Genomic DNA, 19,812 nt, shown 5'->3' with positions numbered 1-19,812 from the left:
ACTCAAAACAGATATGTCTGGGGAAAACGCAAAAGCAGCGTCGACTCGACAAGTTCAACTCACTAGTCCAAATAATTGCCTGTCGGCGTAGTACGAACTTGCATTTAGTAAAGCAGTGAAGGGGGCTAGTTGGTGAACGTTCATGGTTATATGGAGAACCAGCTCTCGACAGATGGCGCTCCAAAAATAACGGGATAGCGCCGTCTGTAGTGACGGAAATGCATTTTTCAGTAACACACACTGTGCGAGCAATGCTGTCATATCCGCTGCCCGCCGCGGCGACGTGAGTGTTGTGGGCCTCACCGTGAGCACGTTTTTGTCGCTTGTTTCTGTTGTTGTGTCGTGGTGCGTTCCAACATTTTCACAGGTTTCAAAAACTGCGACGCCACCTCCGCGGCTGCAGCATGGCACCCGTAGTGCTGCGCTACGGTTTTAGAAAAGTGGCCGGGATCGACGAATATTTCCGTGCTAGTGCGCTTGAGAAGGGCCGAAAGTTGTGCGCTGCGAAGTACGCTTACGACGTCGAGGAGACCCTGGAACGCTTTGATGGCGATTCACAAGTGGTGGCGAAATGCCACTCGCAAGTGCGTCAAGCTACGTACGACGTCAACATTCAGGTAAGCGCGCATATTCGTTAAGCTTTTTCTTATTTCACCATGACCGCGAAGATTGGTGTCTTGCGTAGTTTGAGCAGCGTTTACGGACTTCATATGCTTATTAATTTTAAGTTTTACGCGGCGTAGCGAAGCCTCACAAACTAAACAATTTCGAGCGCTGCTTATCTCGTGTATGCCTAACGCAAATTTCGCTACGTCCGTGCGCGGTAAGAATCATGTTTTCAGTTGTTTGACTAAATATATTTTTGCGTTGGCAGCTGTCATCGCAGCGGCGAATACTGGGTGCGCAGTGCACGTGCAAGGCCGGCCTTGGTGGCGGTTGCAAACATGTAGCTGCCGTCGTCCTGTTCGTCAACGAGGCCGACGCGCCGTCTTCGACTGATCGCCCTCAAGGGTGGGGTCGGCCGTCCTCTAAGCCGGACACTTCTCGAAGGGAGTCCATCGAAGAGCTTTTTGGAGGTACACTGTACATTTTGTCTTGCAAAAATGTGGCGTGGAGAACTACTGGTTCTCGGTACAGCGGAAATTGAAAGCCTTTTCGAAACACGATTTCATTTTCTTATTTACATGCCTGTTTGACAAGTCGACATTAACGTGGTCAAAGTGGTGTCTAGCTGGTTTTGGGCATGCTGATGTTAAGCATATGTGGAAGGAAGCTATGTGCATGTGGAAGCTTGTGTATGTGTGTGGGTATGCAGGAAGGGGGGGGGGGGGGGGGTCAGCAGCACTAAGCTGCTGGTCCTGTCGCTTGCGTAGGGACGCCACTGCATTGACAATGCAACAGTGCCATATCTAATTAGCCTGCATTTTCTGAGCATGGAGTCGGTATGTGTGTATGCCTAGCACAAGTTTGGCTATGTCTGTACTCAATCACAATCATGTTTTATATTGTTGCACTAAATACTGATCATACTTTTGCATCTGCAGCTGTCGCCACTGCAATTTCTGTGCTTTTAGTTTATTAAACATGTAGTTCACAGCTGTTATCTCTTGCAGAGTACAAGCCCCTGTATGTTGGTGGCAAGTGCCCAAAAGAAGAACCGCCATCCTATGTTCTGCACCATTTCCCCGACATAAACTGTGTAATGAATTCAGCTTTGATAAGTGAGGAGCAAGGGCGAATTGAACGAGACGTGCAAGACGTCCTAGAAGACCTTATTTCAAAGGCAGCACTCCATGCTGACATATTATCTGTAGAAGAGGTGTTGATCTGGGAGTGTAGTCTACCTCACTATACAGCAGGACAGTGTGCCTCACTCACTGCAATTGAGCAGCAATTTATTGCCACAAAAGTGGCATGTACAGGCTCCCAGGCAACCGTGACAGCTGCTGAAACTATAATGCAGGGAAAATGCCCCCGGTTTGTAACAAAGCACTGCACATTTCTGAAATTTCGCATGTTTTCCTTTTCTTACCTTTTCTGCTGCATGAGAACATGTAGTGCACTATACTCTTTCTTGGTGCATGCATGGATGCATGCTTTCGGAATGTGCTCTACGTTTTATTACTGGCCATGAAATTTAACTGATCCTTTTTGTGTTGCAGTTGGCACAAAGAAAGGTCGGTAAGGATATCAAGCTCCATCGCACACCGCATCCTGACTAGGCAAAAGGCCTTCGAGTCCCTGGCCGAGCAGCTGCAGAACTCCAAAACACCACTTGTTCCGGCGCTGATGTATGGTAGGCACCCAATTTTTTTTTATAAATGACATGATGGACTTGACATGTAATAGAATTTAATAAATTTTGGTTTAAAGCAGCAGCCCTGAGCCAGTGATGGCACTAAGCACTGTAATCCACTGTAATATACCGCTTTACATCACTTAGGAACACCTCAATCATGCAACTGAACAAATGTTTACATATGCACTACTAAAGATTGGTCTTTGCTTGAATACTACTGCAGCGTGGATCAGGTTATCAGTGACAGTAAAATTTGTAGCTCTGTATTCCGTTAAGTGCATGAGTGAGGAACAGTTCCTCTAGAAATGCACATTTTAACAAGGGAACATACAGCAAGGATTATGACAGCCGTAGATTCTTGTGCAGGCATTTGGACTTGAATGCCATGTGCCTATACATACACCCTGTGAGCCTGTAAGCATCTAGGCAACCAACATATTGGTGTCTGTTGTATTCACACAGGGAGACATAGGCTTCAAGAAATTGTTTTATTTTCCGTGGTGCATACTGGCAGCATGAAAGCAACAATTGATGATAGTGCAGTACACAAACAGCAATATATATACACCAAGATACAGTCATACATAGAACATCATGGTGACATTCATTAGCCAGGTCATTGTCCTGAATACCAGCTAAGGAGGCATGCAATGTCACATTTCTCTGCTGGTGGGGCCGATTTGCCAGTGCACCACAAGGCATGTGGCTGCTGTAGTGAATTAAAAGAAATGTTCATTACTCGGTGTGCTAAGGAAAAGAAGCAACTAGAGGTTGAAGTGGCAGCAATGCTTGGGTTGGAGCTTGGATGTCCGTGTTAGCATGCCATCGTTTCACTGACAGAAAAATAAAGTCTTGAGAAGCAGATATGGCCCTTGGGCATGCGCAATACACAGTTTTTGCTAATTATTTTTCTTGTATATCTGACGCTGGCTTTGCATGTAATGTTTGATTACCATGTTCGCAAGAGTGATTATGGCTGGCCTTGTGCGTGCACTGTACTCCACTGGGTTTTCATGAAATGTTGAGTTGTAAGCCAATGCTTGTGTATCATGTAGTATTCCTTCAGTCCAGTCTGTATAATTGTATTTCACCTGGAATGAAAAGTAGCTGTGGTGTACTGGTAGGGCACTTGTTTCAGAGTTTTGCTAGTGTGTAGATGTGCTCAGTAGACGACAAAAGAAAGAATGAGATGCGCACAGCTGGCGTGTTACCCGTGTCTCGTCATCTCTTCTGTAATGTCTGGTAAGCACATGAACATGCACGATTGCAATTCTCAACTCGCCCAACTAGCTGTGTTGACCTGCTTGGCAGTCGTGAGGTTCTTTGTTCGAGGCAACGAAAATTCATGAACCTTTTCTTCCTTTTCACTTCTGACACTTCCAAGTTTGATGTTACCAGGGGCCATGATTTAAAAGGGATACACTCATAACTGCTTAGCACACTAAAAATGTTCAACACTGCTACTGACAAGTGATTTATGGAAGGATTTCAGAGCAAAATCCATGATATCATTAATGAGCATGAGGCTCTCTAAGTATTGCTACATTGAACTCGTGCACATAGCATCTGCATTTTTTTTCTACTTTTCTGAAGGTACTGCTATGGAACCAACAGCAAGGGCAACATTCGAGAAAAAAATTGGTGCCAAAGTAACCCAGGTTTGTAACTACGTTCATCATCATCATCAGCCTACTTTATGTCCACAGCAGGCCGAAAGCCTCTCCCTGCGATCTCCAATTACCTCTGTCCTGCGCCAACAGATTCCAACTAGCACCCGCAAATTTCCAAATTTCGTCGCACCACCTAGTCTTCTGCCGTCCTCTACTGCGCTTCCCTTCTCTTGGGACCTATTCTGTCACCCTAATGGTCCAACGGTTATCTAATCTGCGCATTACATGACCTGCCCAGCGCCATTTTTTTCTCTTAATGTCTATTAGAATATTGTCTATACCTATTTCCTCTCTGATCTAAACCAATCTCTTTCTGTCTCTTAAAGTTATGCCTAGCATTCTTCATTGCATCGCTCTTTGCGCGGTGCTTAACTTGTTCTCAAGCTTCTTTGTCAGTCTCCATGTCTCTGCCCCATATGTCAGCACCGGTAAAATGTGCTGATTGTATACTTTTCTTTTCAGTGATAACAGTAAGCTCCCAGTCAGGAGCTCATGATGTCTGCTGTATGCGATCCAACCCATTTTTATTCTGTGTATTTCCTTCTCATGCTTAGGGTTCCCTGTCAGGACTCTTACACTCTCTCTTTTACGGTCCTTCCAGTTTTCTGGGCCCCTTGCAGTCGATAGACACTTCATATTGAGAGCCGCCATTTTTCCAAGCATTATGTCTCCTCCATCTTTGATTAAATAGACTGTTATTTCATCTCCTGCCACTTTTCCCCATTTCATGTCTTGCGAGGCCCTTCTGACCTCATCTCTAGATATAGGAGGAGTTTCTGTATACTGTTCAGTATTGTTTCGAATAGAGTACTCCAGAGGCTTTTGGGTACTGTACAGGTCAGTACACAATTCTTACGCTGCTATTATTATACCTTCAAGATTGCTGATATTACCCTGCTTATCTTTCAGTGCATACATCTTGGTCTGTGCTATGCCAAGTTTCTTTGTCACTGATTTCAGGCTGCGTCCATTTTTTACGGCTTCTTCACTCTTTCTCACGTTATAATTTCAAATATCACTTATTTTCGTTTTGTTGATCAGTTTTGACAGTTCCACGAATTCTATCTGATCTTTTGAGTTGGACACTTTCATTCTTTGTCGTTTCTTTATTCGGTCCTTTGTTACTTGGGAGAACTTGCCTATTGGTTACCTTGGTGCCTTGCCTCCCACTACAATTCCTGCCTCTGACGCCAGCTTCGTTACGGTTTCATTCATTGCCTCTATGTCATCATCATCATCTCTGTTCTAAGGCAGCATATTTGTTTGCAAGTACCAGCCTAAATTTGTCTGCTTTTACCCTTCCTGCCTCTAAGTTGACCTGTTTTTTTCTTGAGCGATTGTACTCTTTTTCTCTTCAAACTGAGGTGAATCCTAGCCCTCACTAACCTATGATTATTGCACTTTACCCTACCTATCACATCTACATTCTGCAGTATGCTGGGATCGGCAGAAAGTATGAAATCAATTTCATTTCTTGTTTCACCATTAGGGCTTTTCCAGGTCCACTTTATGTTGCTACGTTTCCTGAAAAAGGTGTTCATTATTCTCAGCTTATTGCTTTCGGCGAAGTCTACCAGCATCTCTCCTCTAGTGTTTCTAGAATCGACGCCGTAGTCGCCAATTGCCTGCTCACCTGCCTGCTTTTCCCCCAGTTTTGCATTGAAGTCACTCATTACTACTGTATACCGAATGTGCACTTTTCTCATCGCTAATTCAACATCTTCATAAAACTGATCTACTTCCTCATCATCGTCGCTGGATGCTGGAGTGTAGGCTTGTGCTGCCTTTAATCTATACCTCTACTGCTACGACTACTGCTACCCTCTTCATTAAAACTTTTTTCTAGATGAGTTGGTGCATACTTGACGTAAAAATTGTAACAGCGCCAATGCATGCATCCACTAAGTAACAAGCGCTTGTGTCTCGTCCATTGTGGATGCATGTGTTGGCACTGTTACAATTTTTATGTCAAGTGTGCTACCCTCTCGTTAATGCTGTAGAATTCGTCAGTGTTGCCCGCTATGTCCTTGTGGATTAGGAATCCTACCCCGTATTGCTTCTTATCAGGGAGACCTTTATAGCAGAGGACATGGCCGGTATTTAGCAATGTATAAGCCTCAACAGTTCTTCTAATTTTGCTAAGGCCAATAATATCCCAAATAACGTCTGATAGTTCCTCAAAGAGTTTTGCTAAGCTAGCCTCACTCGACAGAGTTCGGCTGTTAAAGGTTGACAGGGTCAGTTTCCATTGGCGGCTTGTTCGGACCCAGAGATTCTTAGCACCCTCTGCTGCAATACAGGTCTGACCGCCTCCTTGGTCAGTAGCTACGCAGCTGTTGGGGACTGAGGTCTATCAATTGTAGATATCATCAGGGAGGTTGTGGCCGAATACTGCACCAGGGAGGCCAATTGCTGTTCTGGTGGTAACTACGTTGTCACATAATGCATTTTAATATTGTACAACTAACTAATCTATCAGTTTACTAATACAGACATCAAGTTGTTTTTTGTAGTGCTTTTATAGGAACTGCTAAGCGAGTTCATAATGGATAAGGGCAAGTTTGAATTTCATCCACAAGAGCACGTTACTCAGCAAGCTGAAAGAATATACACTGCAAGAGTGGGTAATTAGTAGAGCTTGGCAGTGTTGCCCTTGTCTCTCTATCCCCCTCTCCACTATGCATTACTGGAATAAAAGTAAAACCAATCATTTTTCCCCTTAGCACATTTATAGATCAGCGTAATGCATTTTCATCGAAGTGCTTGTACACTGAGGCTGGCTCACACATACTGAACTGTCACAGCCACTGCTGCACACACGGTGGTTGCTACTGATATTTGAAAGCATGACTGTTGGACAAAACATATTGAATATGGTGTTCGTGCATGTTGTACATATTATTTGCTAACTTTACAAAATATGCTTTGCAGGTTGGCGTTGTGATCCACCCCTGTCAGCCATGGCTTTGTGCAAGTCCCGATGGCCTTTTCCAAACAACCAGTGGTGTCGTTTTGCTTGAAATCAAGTGCCCCTACAGTCGTAAAGATGACATAATCATAGATCATGCTCTGTGCGAAAGCTACGTTAGCTATGTGACATATCATGATGGAATGCTTCAGTTGCCTCGCAGCCACCCATATTATTCACAGGTTCAGGTTGCCATGTATGTCACTAACACTACAGAATGTTTCTTTTTTGTTTATACAAGCAAGCAAGATATTACTATAGTTGTTGACAGAGATGAAGACTTCCTTGCTCGAAACATTCCTCGGTTGGAGGCGTTTTATTATTCATACTACATTAAGCAGCTCCTGCGTTAGACCAGATTCCTGCTTGCAGGAAGTAAGTTTGCTCTTAAAGGTACATACAGCTGCTCAGCACATGAAATCAGATAACCCTGCTTATGGAATGATTCCCTATCATAGTGGCTAAAACAAGCCATGTTTCTCTCATTAAATTTGGAAATTTACTTTTTTAACCTATCACTAAAAGTCGCGAAAAATGACCTTTCGCGCACCACATGGCACACACATGAAGCTGCATAAGAGCTCTGCCACGTGACCTTCTACTAGTGTACGCGGTTACTGGTCTTTTTATTAGTACTGAAATGCAGTATACTTCCTATTGCGTGTTTTTCCTGACTTACAGTGTGCAGATTTACTGATTACAGTGTGCAGAGTTGGCCCACTTGTGGCATAGTTGATGTCATATTGTATCTCATAGGGGGGACCACAGAACTTGGGTTACTTGCATGCAAATTCGCGCATGTACAAAAGCATCTATGTGTACCATTATGCATGCCTTTTTTACCTTGTAGTACTCACATATTAAAGTGCCTGTGGTTTTCAGGCAGGTAAAGCACAAATAAAAAACAGACAGCGGAAAGAATGACAAAATACATTGTTATTGCCATACATGCCTTACCAAAACGTGTTACTGTCTCGACCTTCCACTGTACCAGCTAGCTTGGATACAGACCCTAGGTCTGTGTAATATAAAGGCTGATTTGTAAATTATGCTGCACTTATTAACAGCTCAATTACCTACAGTATGTTAGTATCAAGGTTTCACTTCCAGTGAGTGACAAAGTGTTTTTCGATTTCTGTGCCAATTTAAAATTATAATAGCTACTTAAAACATGTACAGCATCCTTGTTTCTATCAATATAAATCATCGTCTTTTCCTTTGCACCATTTCATGACACATTTTTTGCACTTGTTGGCCCTTTAAGGAAGTTGCTAGAGTGTTAAACACTGTTGAGCTACCTGATGGCAAAAGCTGGTTTTAGTCTGAAATCTTCCTCTGAAATTGCCTGGCTTTCAGGAACTTGCAAGTGAACAGCAATGCTTTATTACCACCAATTTCTTTGCTTATTGTCGCTTTATAACTGCAACATGAAAGACTGCATCAAAAAGATCCCGAACGTCTGCCATGGCTTTTACATGTCCATTCTGTCATTGAAGGAGTTGCAGTGATTCTTTCAGTTGTATCTGTAAGCTTGCAGTGTATTTCCTTATTGAGAGCCTCTGCTGTTGCACAGTTGAGGCTAGTTCACAGTTGCAGTGTTTAAGCCATTTTTGATGCCTGTAGTGAATGTAGCCTTGAGGCACTGTCGACCTGATCACGTCTCCTTTAATTTTAATTGATGTCTCCCATGTTTTTGTGTGTGTTTGTATGGTGGTTGAGAGCCACACCATAGCTTCTTAGATATGTTTGCAAATTTGTTCAGCCTAGTGCTGTCCCCTTGCTTTACAATTTCTCATCCAAGTTTATAATTTCAGAGTCGCAGATAAAGCTGCTAGCTTTCCTGGTGACCTGGGCACTACTATGTTAGCTGGCTAAAATATCACTGCTATGAGCAGTTTCTTCAGTGTCATACTGCGCTTAATGTTCTAAAAATAAAGCATAGTAATTTATTTCTGTATGGTGCTTGCCTGCAAAACAGCAGTATTGTGTTTGCAAGCTAGGCACATAAGTCTACACATGTTTACACGAATGGATTGGTCCGCTTTTTATTATTGCCAAAAATGATGAAAAACACATGACCGGAATATTTTTCAAAATCTCTGTGGGGAAGTTGGCCTTTAAATATTACAATTTTGTAAAAGGTGGTAGCAGTGCTTATGCAAAAAATATGTTTGATACTCTGTGCTTGTGTGTCACAGTGAAAATAAAGCACCTTACTTTGTGTTGCTTTGAATTATTGGACTTTGCAGATTTGCCAAAATGCAGCACATATGAAAAATTTCACTCATGGCAGGAATCAAACTGACAGGAATACGGTGCTCCAAAATTCCATGAGTTTTTATGCGCTGTATCACTCTCTCTACATGCACGCGCACTTGAGCAACATTGTATGTTTCTTGCAGTTCTGCAGGTGAGAACGGCTGGTTGCCAGTTGAGAATGGTGGCATAATCAGTACGGCACTTTTACCTGCTACACCTGCTAGTATTCCAGGAAAACCCTTATCAGCAAGAATAACATCATGCTGACCAATTATTTCAAGGAATCCTGATTCCAGCACGATTTGTGTGTCTGAGCAACGCCCACCATAGGATTTGGACTTGAATACAATGAGGCCAGAGGGGGCAATCGCAACTAAAAATTTCAATGTAAAGCCACTTTTGTACGTGGAGTAGAGGACATGTTGTTGCCTCACCTCTGATGGTGTTTCTGTGCGCACTTCAGTGCAATCGACAATGAGTGTGCAGTCAGGATAGTTGACCTTAAAACACTCTGGACGTGTATCCCGTATCACTTGCATATGTGGCTTATATATCCACTTTCTTGTAGCACCCGCAAGCGTGCCCAGAACTGCATGAAACGTTCGTGCTGCTGTTGTTTCATGAATGCCAAAAATTACTGCAATTGCACTAAAAGGCACTCCATGCTTCATTTTGAATAGAAATATTAAAAGTTTGTTCGGAAGGCTGACATCAGTACCCTTATCTCTCGTGTGAGGCAGGAGACTTAACAGGAGCGAGAAAACATTGTCTGAAACGCCACAGAGATCTCTCACTGCACCGGGTGTTAAGGAAACTGTGTCGAATCCCCCAAAAAAGCAAACCCTAGAGTCTGGTCCTGCAGCACGGTGCGATAGGCATGGCAAATTTCCTGCTGGTGTTATGAAGCATGGTGTGGCTGATTCTTCTTTCTGGCACACCTTTTGCACTGTAAGGTCTAATGCCTCAATGTGCTCCTCTTCAAGATTGCATTCAACCTGAAAGTCGCAAATGAGAGAGAATATGAATCGAGCTCCAGCAAACGGTGAACGTACCAGCTCCAGGCTACTGTGTCCATTTGGCGGTTCAAGGCATGACTGCTGCTGATACAAGCCTCCAGCCAAACTGTGAATGTCATTGTCCTGTATAAATGGAAAAAGTCAATTAACTGCTGCTGATTGGAGCCTCCAACCAAACTGTGAGTGTCCTTGTCCTGTGTAAACGGAAAAAATAAATTTTTCTATGATTTCTGAACCAAAATGCAACATTGTTTTCCACTTGCCCTCCTTTCACTTTGTTGTGATGGCTCCTGGCAATTCGTAGGTGATTTCGCACGTGCTCGAGCTCGCTCTGCCCATCTGGTAAGAAAAAAAAAACATAGAATCGGTGCACTTGTATGTACGGTTTTTAAAGACATCCCCCACTGCATCAACGCGACATTAATGTGATAGGTTGATGAAGAAGACATTTAAGATTAGTCGAAAGGCGACTCTTGGACTTTGAAAGCTAACTAACAGCTCGTCAGCCGCTACAGTCTTTGTATCGTTGAAACCAATAAACTATAAAATGGAGTTAGGTGTCGCGATAGCCCGGAAACAAAACCGTCGGCTGCGTACAATTAAGCTACTGGGGTATGCGAACGTACCAAGCAGCGGTGGTGTATTGAGATGTCGAAGCGTACATGGAGGCTTTTACTATAAATCAACAGTTTGCATCGTTTCTACTGCAATGCAGAAATAGCCCAAGAAATAATGAAGGCGGCCGCGATCGTTCGTGGCCAGGGCGACGTCCGATCGTCCGCGTTATCAACGGGATCAGCCGGCCTTGAACGGTGGATGACGAGTGGCATAAAACGAACAGTTTGGCCTTTATGGTTGTCAAACACCTGCTCACTGGCACAGTAGCCGAACACAGCGCAAATTTCCAACCGCCTGACGGGCCCTTACGCGCGCGTCGTGCAAGTTCCGCTCCTCTCGGCAACAAGTTGGTGCGGCTTTCTCGAGGCGCGATCGCTCGATGCCTAATTTAACACAACCCACAACGACGACACGTAGTTTTGCTTTAAAAAACCTCACCGGTGGTAACGCTCTATTGGTGCCGAAGGGTCGCATGGAACCGTGCAGCGGTATGCTGAAGGAAAAATTGTTGGCACGTAGGCGGGATGGTGCATGCAATTACTCTTTGCATTGCCGAAGAAGTGCCGGCTGCATATTCTGGTGTTCGCATTCGGCTGCCATGGCTTGCCGTCAGGCCTGTCGAACAAATTAAGCATATAAGTTCAAGCGTATTCCCACCTGTTTAAGTGTCACGCTTTAAAATTAAACACACTCACCCAGCACGTCGAACAGCTTGTATCCAACGTTGCCGCCGCTCTAACTCGTACGGCTTTGAAGGGAATGTGTAAAAAGACACGCTGCGATCATAGCCTTCTTGGTTGTGGCACTTAAAAACACAGCAATACCGCCGGCCTCGAAGTTTCTTTTTCCGCGTTTCACCTATGGTTTCACTTTCACGCACCGCGGTGTCGTTGACGTTTGCTGCCATTTCTATTTGTTTGTATTACTGAAAACTTCCGGCCGCGTCCAGAGGGCGGCGCTGCATGTTCGTCGAAACTCCAGCGCTGGTTCCCCATTGCGCTCTGTTTTACAAACACGATATTAAGGAAGGACAGGACGTGGACGGACGTAGCGCAATGACTAGCGCCATGACGGACGTAGCGCAAGAACTTGCGCTACGTCCGTCTACGTCCTGTCCTTCCTTAATATCGTGTTTGTAAAACTGAGCGCAATATAACCATGTACGAGGTTGCGTTGCGGTTCACTTTGTGCGGAAATGAGTGGAACGAATGCCAAACGCATGGGACACGGCTTGGCTAACCGTCACGCTTGTCGACATGAACGGACTCCTCCGTCGAGTGTGTGCGACGAGATTATGCGCAAAATGTACAAATCCTACTCCCCTCTTTACTGCAGAAGGATCGACATTTGGGCGAGTCGATACCGGTTGAACATCTTGAAGGGGGGGAAGCGCAAGACGACGAAAACAGAAGGCAGGAACACACAGGATAGCGCTGAACTCACAACTAACTTTATTCTTACCGTAGGTTCCTGCCTACTGTCTTTGTCATCTTGCGCTGCGCCTTCAATATGTTTCCCTCTTTACGAGGCTCAACCCCTCTACGCCAAGGGATGGATTTGCCTCCCGTGGCCATCTGTCTGGGTTGACCCGACGTGTCCTGACAATGCCCTCTACCGGGAGGCAGCAGAGAATGAGGACGCCTGGATGGAGGAGGGTATAAGAAAGCCAGCAAGCCGCCACGTGGGGTTGCATCTTCTCTGGAGGATGGAAACGGAGGATGGAAACTCAGGAGAGGCCCTGACGTCACTCTTTGTGAAGCTAAAGTGAAGCCGGAAGTTGGCGTTGCTCATAGCATTGCTCCGCCTATCGGGCCAGCTGTCCTCTCTTGTTTACATTTCTCGCGAAACCACGACGCACTGCGCGCAACTGTGCTGCTCGGACCCGCGCACTTCGCAGCAATACTAAACAATTGTTACCACTTTAGCATGATTCCGCCAAAGAGGGCGAAATTTCCCGCGGATATTCCTTCGTCCGCAGCCATTGCCATGACACGGTACATTGCGTACAGCGTTGCGTGCACGTTCATTTCCCGAAATTTAGTTCCTCCTGTCCCACCTGGCCACAGCAACATCCGGGAGAGCACGGTGCGGATAACGCAGAGCAACAAAACACGGAGACCAACGCAAACCTGCCCGCACGGCGCCTTTGCCACGGTACGAACCCTACAGAGCAACACGTGTGAGCGCACAGAACCAAAACAAAGCCGCCATTGTGGCCCGAAAGACGTGGCCGCTACGGCAAAAAAATAAAAAATGAGCAAGAAAGAGGAGAACCTACTACGTCCTTTCCTCCACACTTTTCTCCTAGCGCGTGGAGGGGATAGGGGCTCTCCTCAGTTTCCTTCCTCCATGTTCTCTGCCCTTGTGTGCGGTTGCACGCACGCTAAACGTGTTTATATATTTTTTTTTCTTGGAGCGCTCCGCTCACCCGTAATGATGTACTAAAGTTCAGTTATTTGTTTTTACATCACCTCGTCTTCCCCGCCGAATCCGCTCTCCGATGGTCAACCTGGTTTGAGCTCCCAGACAGGCGCTGCTGAAGGTTCACAAAACCACGTCCCCTTAACATTTGTAAGAGAATTTAAAACTTATGGTGCATTGACACGTGGAGTTCGGCGCGGGGCGTAAGAAATGTTCACGCAGAGACCGTCAAAGATCCTTGTCTAAGTAAGCCCGGCATGCAATCGACGGTGTGGTCACCACAGATCTGCTGTCGAGGACGTTCTCTTTCTTCGGCACATGCAGCAGCGTAGAGCGTTCACGTTCTTCCTCGGTGCGTTAACGACAGCGTTCTTCTACCACTTCATGGCTGAGCCAGTCGTTGACTTCAAAAGTGCTGATCAGCACCATTCATCCGTTCTTCCTGGCGGACCTCCCGTAGACAGGCGTTCAGCACACTCGTTTGCCGTGGACGACAATGTTCTCTTTCTTCAGCGCTACGTCCACAGCACCTCACGCGAGAAGTCGCGGAATCGTTCCCTCTTATTCACCGCTAAACCACTTGACCTCTCATCCTTCGCTTAATAGAGCAGATGCCGCTGTCTGGCGGCAACTGCAGACCAATTCATTTCCTTGTCTCCACATGCTACATATCTCTCATCCCACCCTGTACCCTTCCTATTGTCCCCACTGTGGGGCCAAACCCGCGGTGTATCACTCCATGTGGGAATGCCCTAACCCTTCAGGTGTTCCTCCTATACCCAACCCTACCCTTTCCTCTTGGGAGTCTGCGCTGCTCAGCACAAGCCAGCAGGAACAGCAACGGCTGATCCAGTGGGCTCGCGAAGTCGCGCATGGCAATGCAGCCCTGGACTGAGGGCCCCACTTATCGAGGAAATTTTCTACTCGCTTTACGAAATAAATGTTTATTCTCTCTCTCTCTCTCTCGAGCATCCACTGTGCAGCATTGGCGGCGTTATCTTCGTGCAAGGAAGGAGTATGGCGTTGGTTTCCGCTGTATGTAACGAAAGGCACTTGAAGACGGGAAACTAAAGCGTGTCCTCACCCAAGAAGCATCGTAGCAACGCTGTAGTTCACGTGCCAAAATATACACGCCAACGTTCCCCACGCTGCCTATAGACTGCTGAAACAGGATACGAGATGTCGCTCAATCGTTCCGCGTCTCTAACGCTATACCACGTGACATCGAGCTTGCATCCATTGGAGAGAGCAAGCGCACCGTGGAGAAAGGTGAACTTGACGAATGTCACCGCGCCACACAACGTCAAGCCCACACATAGGCGAACGGGGACATCCCGTTTTTGCCCCCAGCGGTGACGTCATTCAGTCAGATTGGGAAAAAAGAAAACTACCCCGGTAGCCAAAGAACGCTATTCACTTTAGAACGTTGAAAATAAATGACTACTACGCGGTGAACGATTCCAACGGCCAAAGATTGAAGGCCCGCGATGGCCCATCAAAATGTGGCCATCGCGGCTGGGCAACGAGCCCGCAACCTCCTGCTTGGTGGCGCCAGTGCCATAGCCACTAATCCACCACGGCGGGTAAGATTGAAGTGAACGTATCAAGGTCATTAAATAGCTAAGTCGGGTTTGCATCTCGTGGAGCAAAAAAAAAAAAATTGAATGATGTGCTTGTTGAAGAGGAAACAAGACAAAAATGTGATCATTGGAGATGTCGAGACTTGCAGAGCAACCATTCTCCCTTTAAGATCAGCTTTTTTATCGACAACGACACAGTTCCTGGGGAAAAAATGCACAACTGCAATAATACTTTTCTGTGTCGTCTCCTTTGGTGCCCTCGACCACGTTTCCATTTGAGACGCGGTCTGCAAGCGAAATTTAGCTACAGATCGAAGCCGTCGGTGCAACTTGAATAAGTCCCTCAGCCAGAGAATCACGGACTCAACGAACAGTCCTGCTTTGCACGTAAGGAAACGAACAAAATGGTCCATGCAATACTTACAGAATAGACTTAAGTTTCGGAGGAATATATTGGAATGCATGTCGATTTGGGTAAAGCTTCTTTCCGCGTTCCTTATAATGCGTCTTGTCCTTTCCGTTCTCCCCGAGTGGAAGGAAGCAAAAAAAAAAAAAATAAAGGACGGAAACAAGATCAAATGGATCGCGATTTTTTTTTTTCAGAGCTAGAACCGTCAGTGAAATGCGACAGTCAGAACTTATGGCTCTATGGGACACAAATAAAGATGAGAGAACTGGGTAAGTTACTGCCAGCACAACTACACAGAATGAACACCGAGGAATACTAAACTATAGGTTTCCTTTCATTTATCTTTCTTACCAATATGTGCATCGGTAGGCACGACCTCGCGGCTCTTTTTAAGGCCAATTACTTTTCCTCTAGCCCCCAATACTCCCGCTCACAGGCAATATTTCGTCAAACAGAGGGCGTTGATGTCCAAAGAATAAATAATAGCTCTGGCGAAATAATGTAAATATTGCCCATAAGTTCCAGAAACTAGATAGCAGGGACTTGTGCGCCATTTGCATGAGCAACGCGAAATCGTTCTTATAGGAAGCACGGAAGTTGGGGAACTGTTGAGCAAGAAGCCTCGGGGCCGCTCGGACGACCACACAACGCGGAGTAATGCTCTTCTTGAAAGGCCGCTCAATTCTGCCGCTTTCTTCAAACTTATATTGCAGTTTTCAGCGTAATGGAAGCGAATCACGCATAACTTGGAGCGCCCGCCTTCCTTCCCGCAGCCGCTTTTGCATATAGACGTCATTTCAGTTCTGACAACTACTCCCTTGTAGCTACGCTTATACCCGGAACCATGATAAAGAGCGTTTGGCAAAGTCCGACGACACTGTTTAGTCCAAACTCTTCTCCATTTTTGTTTACTCTACACAGGTTTGGTTTGGTTTGGTTTGGTTTCGTTTCGTTTCGTTTCGTTTCGTTCGTTCACTTGACTGCTTGCTTCGACACAGGAAACACGCGACAAGCAACGATGCTCATGTCAAGTACTGCACAGCAGTGCGCGAGAAAATACAAGTCATAGTACTGACCAGAGATAGCTACCAACGAGACCACGTACAATTTTACGTACAGCTTTCAAATAACCTTTTCTTTGACCTTTAAATTGCCGCAATGAAAGCAGTTTCTTTTGCGTTACGCTTTTTCATTGTTATTTTGTTTACGTATTGCACTGTTGTATGTACATGTTTATTTCTGTTACGTATAGTGTTACAATGATGTATGTACATGTTTTGTTGTGTTCTTAATTGCTAATTGGCAGTTGTAATTTACGTTGTTGTATGTACCCACTCCTGCTTGGGCCCGAATAGGGCCTGCAGTATTTGTGAATAAATAAAAAATAAATAAATTTAGAGCGACGCTTTTGAATCGCACATGCACGCCAAAGTTGAACGCAGAAGCCGTAAGGAGGGCGTGCAAGGCACCGGATATCCTCTTCACCGTCCCTGCGTGGGCCGCAGGCAACTCCGCGTCGCTCACTGGACATGGCGCTCTTATGACGAGTGCGAAGTCGCGGCGTCGACTCCCACGAGCGCGCCAGGTCGCGCTTCGATCGGGGCGGATTATTAAAATGCTCGTGCATTCAGGTTTCAATCCACGTTATAAACAACACGGCAAGGCGTCAAATGGTAATCCAGATCCCCCTACTTCAAGTGTGCACATGTTTATCACAGCCCAGGCGCTGGGTCCGGGCGTTAGGCACCGGCTATCGAACGAACCCCACAAAGAATAGAAAAAAAGGGAAATTGGTTGCGTTTCTCCGTGTGGGCGCAATGGCCGAAAACAGCAGGTGGCCCTCGTTCGTTCCTATAGTTCCGTTCTAACCACGTTGATCGCATAACTTGTTCTTAGATATGCTACAGGACGTTCCGAAGCTACAACGCATAAAATGAAGAAGAAGAAGAAGATAGACAAAATCTTTTTTTTTTGTCGAAAATGGAGACAAAAAAATTTTGTTGACTACAACGCTGGGTCTCGGGGTCTCGTGGCAAAGCAGTGGCCAGACATCGAGCAGCGCGATTGTCGGTGCGCCCCGCTAGAAGACGCCCAAAGCCGCACCGATGACTGTTTCGCGTGACGACACCAGAAAGCGTCAGTTCTAGTATAGGCGCGTGCCCGGTGGGGCAATGTATCACGCGATGGGACGTTCAGAATGCGCGTCATTTCTCTTCTGCTGCACGACCTGTCATCGACCTTCTAATCCAAGCATAAATCGGCGACCAAAGGAAAACGAATGACGTTGTCTTGAGTGAACGATCGTGGAGCGCAGGGAGTGGCGTTAACGAATACTATAGGCACGTCAGGTTAAGTACCTAATCTATTAGGCTGGAATACTAATATTAATTACCTTACGTTACTTCGCATACGCAGCACTGGCCTCTTCTGGGGCCTCGCAAGAAAATAAAATATGCATTTCGGTGAGATCTGCGCCAAGGACGTCGTTCGACCCACTGCAAAGCAACAGCCGGATGTTCTACGCACGTCGTCGCTCTTTTCGGTCACGTGATCGTCGTCTCATTCACCTTGAACTATCGTCATCGTCATACCGTCGTCGTACAGTCATCGTGCCGTGGCCGTGCAGTTGTTTTGTCCTCTTCATCACACTCACGCTAGCGTTACACACATTCTATCGACTCACGCGGACGGGTCGTGCGGTCCATAAACAGAATGCTTAGCGAGGTACCCACCGGATATCCTGTTAGCTTCACAGAATATTGACTCCCACACACCACGTGGAATTTTGAAAATTTTCTCTCTTTTTTTTCCGTTACGTTAACTGCCTGCAACACAGCGTTCTGGAATATTAGCAACAAACATTGTAGGTATAGAACACACACCCGCATAGCACCCGTCACGATACTCGACGGAGCTCCTGCTCCTGCGCCGTGAATAATGAATTGAATTCAAATAACTCGAATTTAATTTCATGTCGCGTGAACTCGCGGGAGCGGGAGAGAAAGCTGCAATATGGTCAGCTTGACGGGCTCTCCCGCCACCACGCACAAAATGGGCACTTGGGGCTGAGTTTAGCTTTATCCTGCAGGTACTGTCTTTTGAAATAATCCTTGGCGACCTCTGCCACTTTCGAGTAAGAACACACTGCTCTACACTCTTTGTTTTTGTTTGCTTGTTATGTCTTCACTTGCCGACCCTATTTGCATATTTGCGCACCTAAACGCACGCCCTTATTTTTGTCACAAAAGTGCCACAACGCTCTATAATGTAGAACAACTATACACGCAATGCCAACCAGCGATGTATCCGCGCTTCCTTCCTATTAGTACACGACATGGCACCCAACCGCCCATTCCGCTCGTCATTCTCGTATACCACGTACGACCACCCCCCTCCCCTCCCCCTTCTCCTCGTCGGCCTATTCGGAGAGCCGTCGCAAACAACATGGTTCTCATAAGTGGGTCAAGGTCCCCAAGGCAGCGGCAGAACGTCGATGATCGAAGGCAGCCGTGGCTTTCGTTACACCGTTGGGGCTTCACGCCGTGAAACAAACCCACGGGCTGCGGAAGCGACAGGCAGCGCCTGCAGCACCGAGGCTTCGCGGTGCATGCCGCAGTATAGGATTCCCGTGGTCGTGCAAGGAAGTACAGAAATAGAGATGGAAAGAATAACAGAAACAAACGAAAACAACGAATACAGAAAGGAAGTGAAAAAGAGAAAAACAAGGAAATAAAGAAAGGAAAGACGTAAGAAGGAAAGAAAAACAAGTAAGGAAACAACGCATGCAAAGAAAAATCAGGCATATAATTCAATTGTGCTTCAACAGAAAGCGCATAGAATGAAAAAGAAATTGGCAGTGGTTTAGCTCGGCTATGCCAGGATATACGTAGCGAAAGCTAAGGCATAGCATGGCTAGCCTTGGTTAATCTTCATTGCAAGTCCAGATTAGTCTGTTTGTCTAGCTATGTTACTGCGTTTAGCCAGTCGTTCGGCGCGGTGTTCGTCTGTTTCCTGGACGATTCGTTTCCTTTTCATCTCGTTCCGATGTCGATTCCAGGCCTCCTCCTGCTTATCAGAATTGCCGTCGTCCATACTGCCACCTCAACTGTGGTTGCGGCGCATGCGAGCTCTCCTTTTCAATTCTCCGACATGTTATCAGGCATGTGACGCAGCTGACGAAGTGAGCGGAGGCGAGCGCAACGACGAGGAACGCGATGTGAAGTCTTACGAAACGGCGGTGGCGGAAAGCCACGGCGCTGCGCAGCGGCTGAACACCTGTCGATCGGTGCTACTAGTGGCGCATGCGCAATAATGACTAGGGAGCGAGAGAGAGAAATATCCGCGGCGAGGCGCGCATTGTGACGTCATGTGCCTCCTCGGAGCACCGCCACGGCGAAATCGCAAGTTCGCGGCCAGTAAAGCTTTCGCTTTGAAAACGTTACTTGTGAGGGCAAGCAATACGCGTTGACTTTCTCCAGTATGCGTTCAGCTTTCATAATGCTTTATTTCTGCCTTTTTTTTAAATTGATGTGGCTAAATAATGAAGCTGTGACAAATGGAAATGGTACTCGC

The 19,812-nt window shown here is 46.1% G+C and overlaps 3 protein-coding genes across 9 annotated transcripts in view; 1 reads left to right on the top strand and 2 right to left on the bottom strand.

Annotated features, from left to right (window-relative positions):
• The window catches only part of Calx (sodium/calcium exchanger 3), a 339,781-nt gene that overhangs the window by 134,574 nt on the left and 185,395 nt on the right, over nt 1-19,812 (bottom strand). The gene's annotated exons all lie outside the window — the stretch shown is intronic.
• LOC135920019 (uncharacterized) lies at nt 198-8,886 on the top strand. 2 transcript variants are annotated; one of them, XM_070522198.1, is made up of 5 exons: nt 198-617; nt 875-1,076; nt 2,163-2,296; nt 3,893-3,957; nt 6,901-8,886. In XM_070522198.1, exons 1-3 carry the CDS (start codon nt 405-407, stop codon nt 2,183-2,185), a joined length of 438 nt encoding a protein of 145 aa, XP_070378299.1. In that variant the 5' UTR covers nt 198-404; the 3' UTR covers nt 2,186-2,296; nt 3,893-3,957; nt 6,901-8,886. The 2 variants fall into 2 exon arrangements, with proteins under 2 accessions (XP_070378299.1, XP_070378300.1); XM_070522199.1 differs by lacking the exon at nt 3,893-3,957.
• On the bottom strand, nt 9,023-10,876 carry LOC139047828 (uncharacterized). Its single transcript, XM_070521963.1, has 2 exons — nt 10,839-10,876; nt 9,023-10,318 (listed from the first exon to the last, which is right to left on the bottom strand). Exons 1-2 carry the CDS (start codon nt 10,874-10,876, stop codon nt 9,151-9,153), a joined length of 1,206 nt encoding a protein of 401 aa, XP_070378064.1. The 3' UTR covers nt 9,023-9,150.

This window comes from Dermacentor albipictus, chromosome 7 (genome assembly GCF_038994185.2).
Source record: "Dermacentor albipictus isolate Rhodes 1998 colony chromosome 7, USDA_Dalb.pri_finalv2, whole genome shotgun sequence".
Taxonomy (NCBI): Eukaryota; Metazoa; Arthropoda; class Arachnida; order Ixodida; family Ixodidae; genus Dermacentor; species Dermacentor albipictus.
The sequence above is the reverse complement of the archived record's forward strand: the minus strand, read 5'-3'. Positions and strand labels throughout refer to the sequence as shown.

Bases quoted from the DNA above. Each gene is read 5' to 3' on its own strand.
- LOC135920019 (XM_070522199.1), top strand. From the start codon at position 405: ATGGCACCCGTAGTGCTGCGCTACGGTTTTAGAAAAGTGGCCGGGATC. The intron at 618-874 runs GTAAGCGCGCAT...TTGCGTTGGCAG, and splicing joins CGTACGACGTCAACATTCAG to CTGTCATCGCAGCGGCGAAT. The intron at 1,077-2,162 runs GTACACTGTACA...TTTGTGTTGCAG, and splicing joins CATCGAAGAGCTTTTTGGAG to TTGGCACAAAGAAAGGTCGG.
- LOC139047828 (XM_070521963.1), bottom strand. From the start codon at position 10,876: ATGTACGCTTCGACATCTCAATACACCACCGCTGCTTG. The intron at 10,319-10,838 runs GTACGTTCGCAT...TGACATTCACAG, and splicing joins CAATACACCACCGCTGCTTG to TTTGGCTGGAGGCTTGTATC.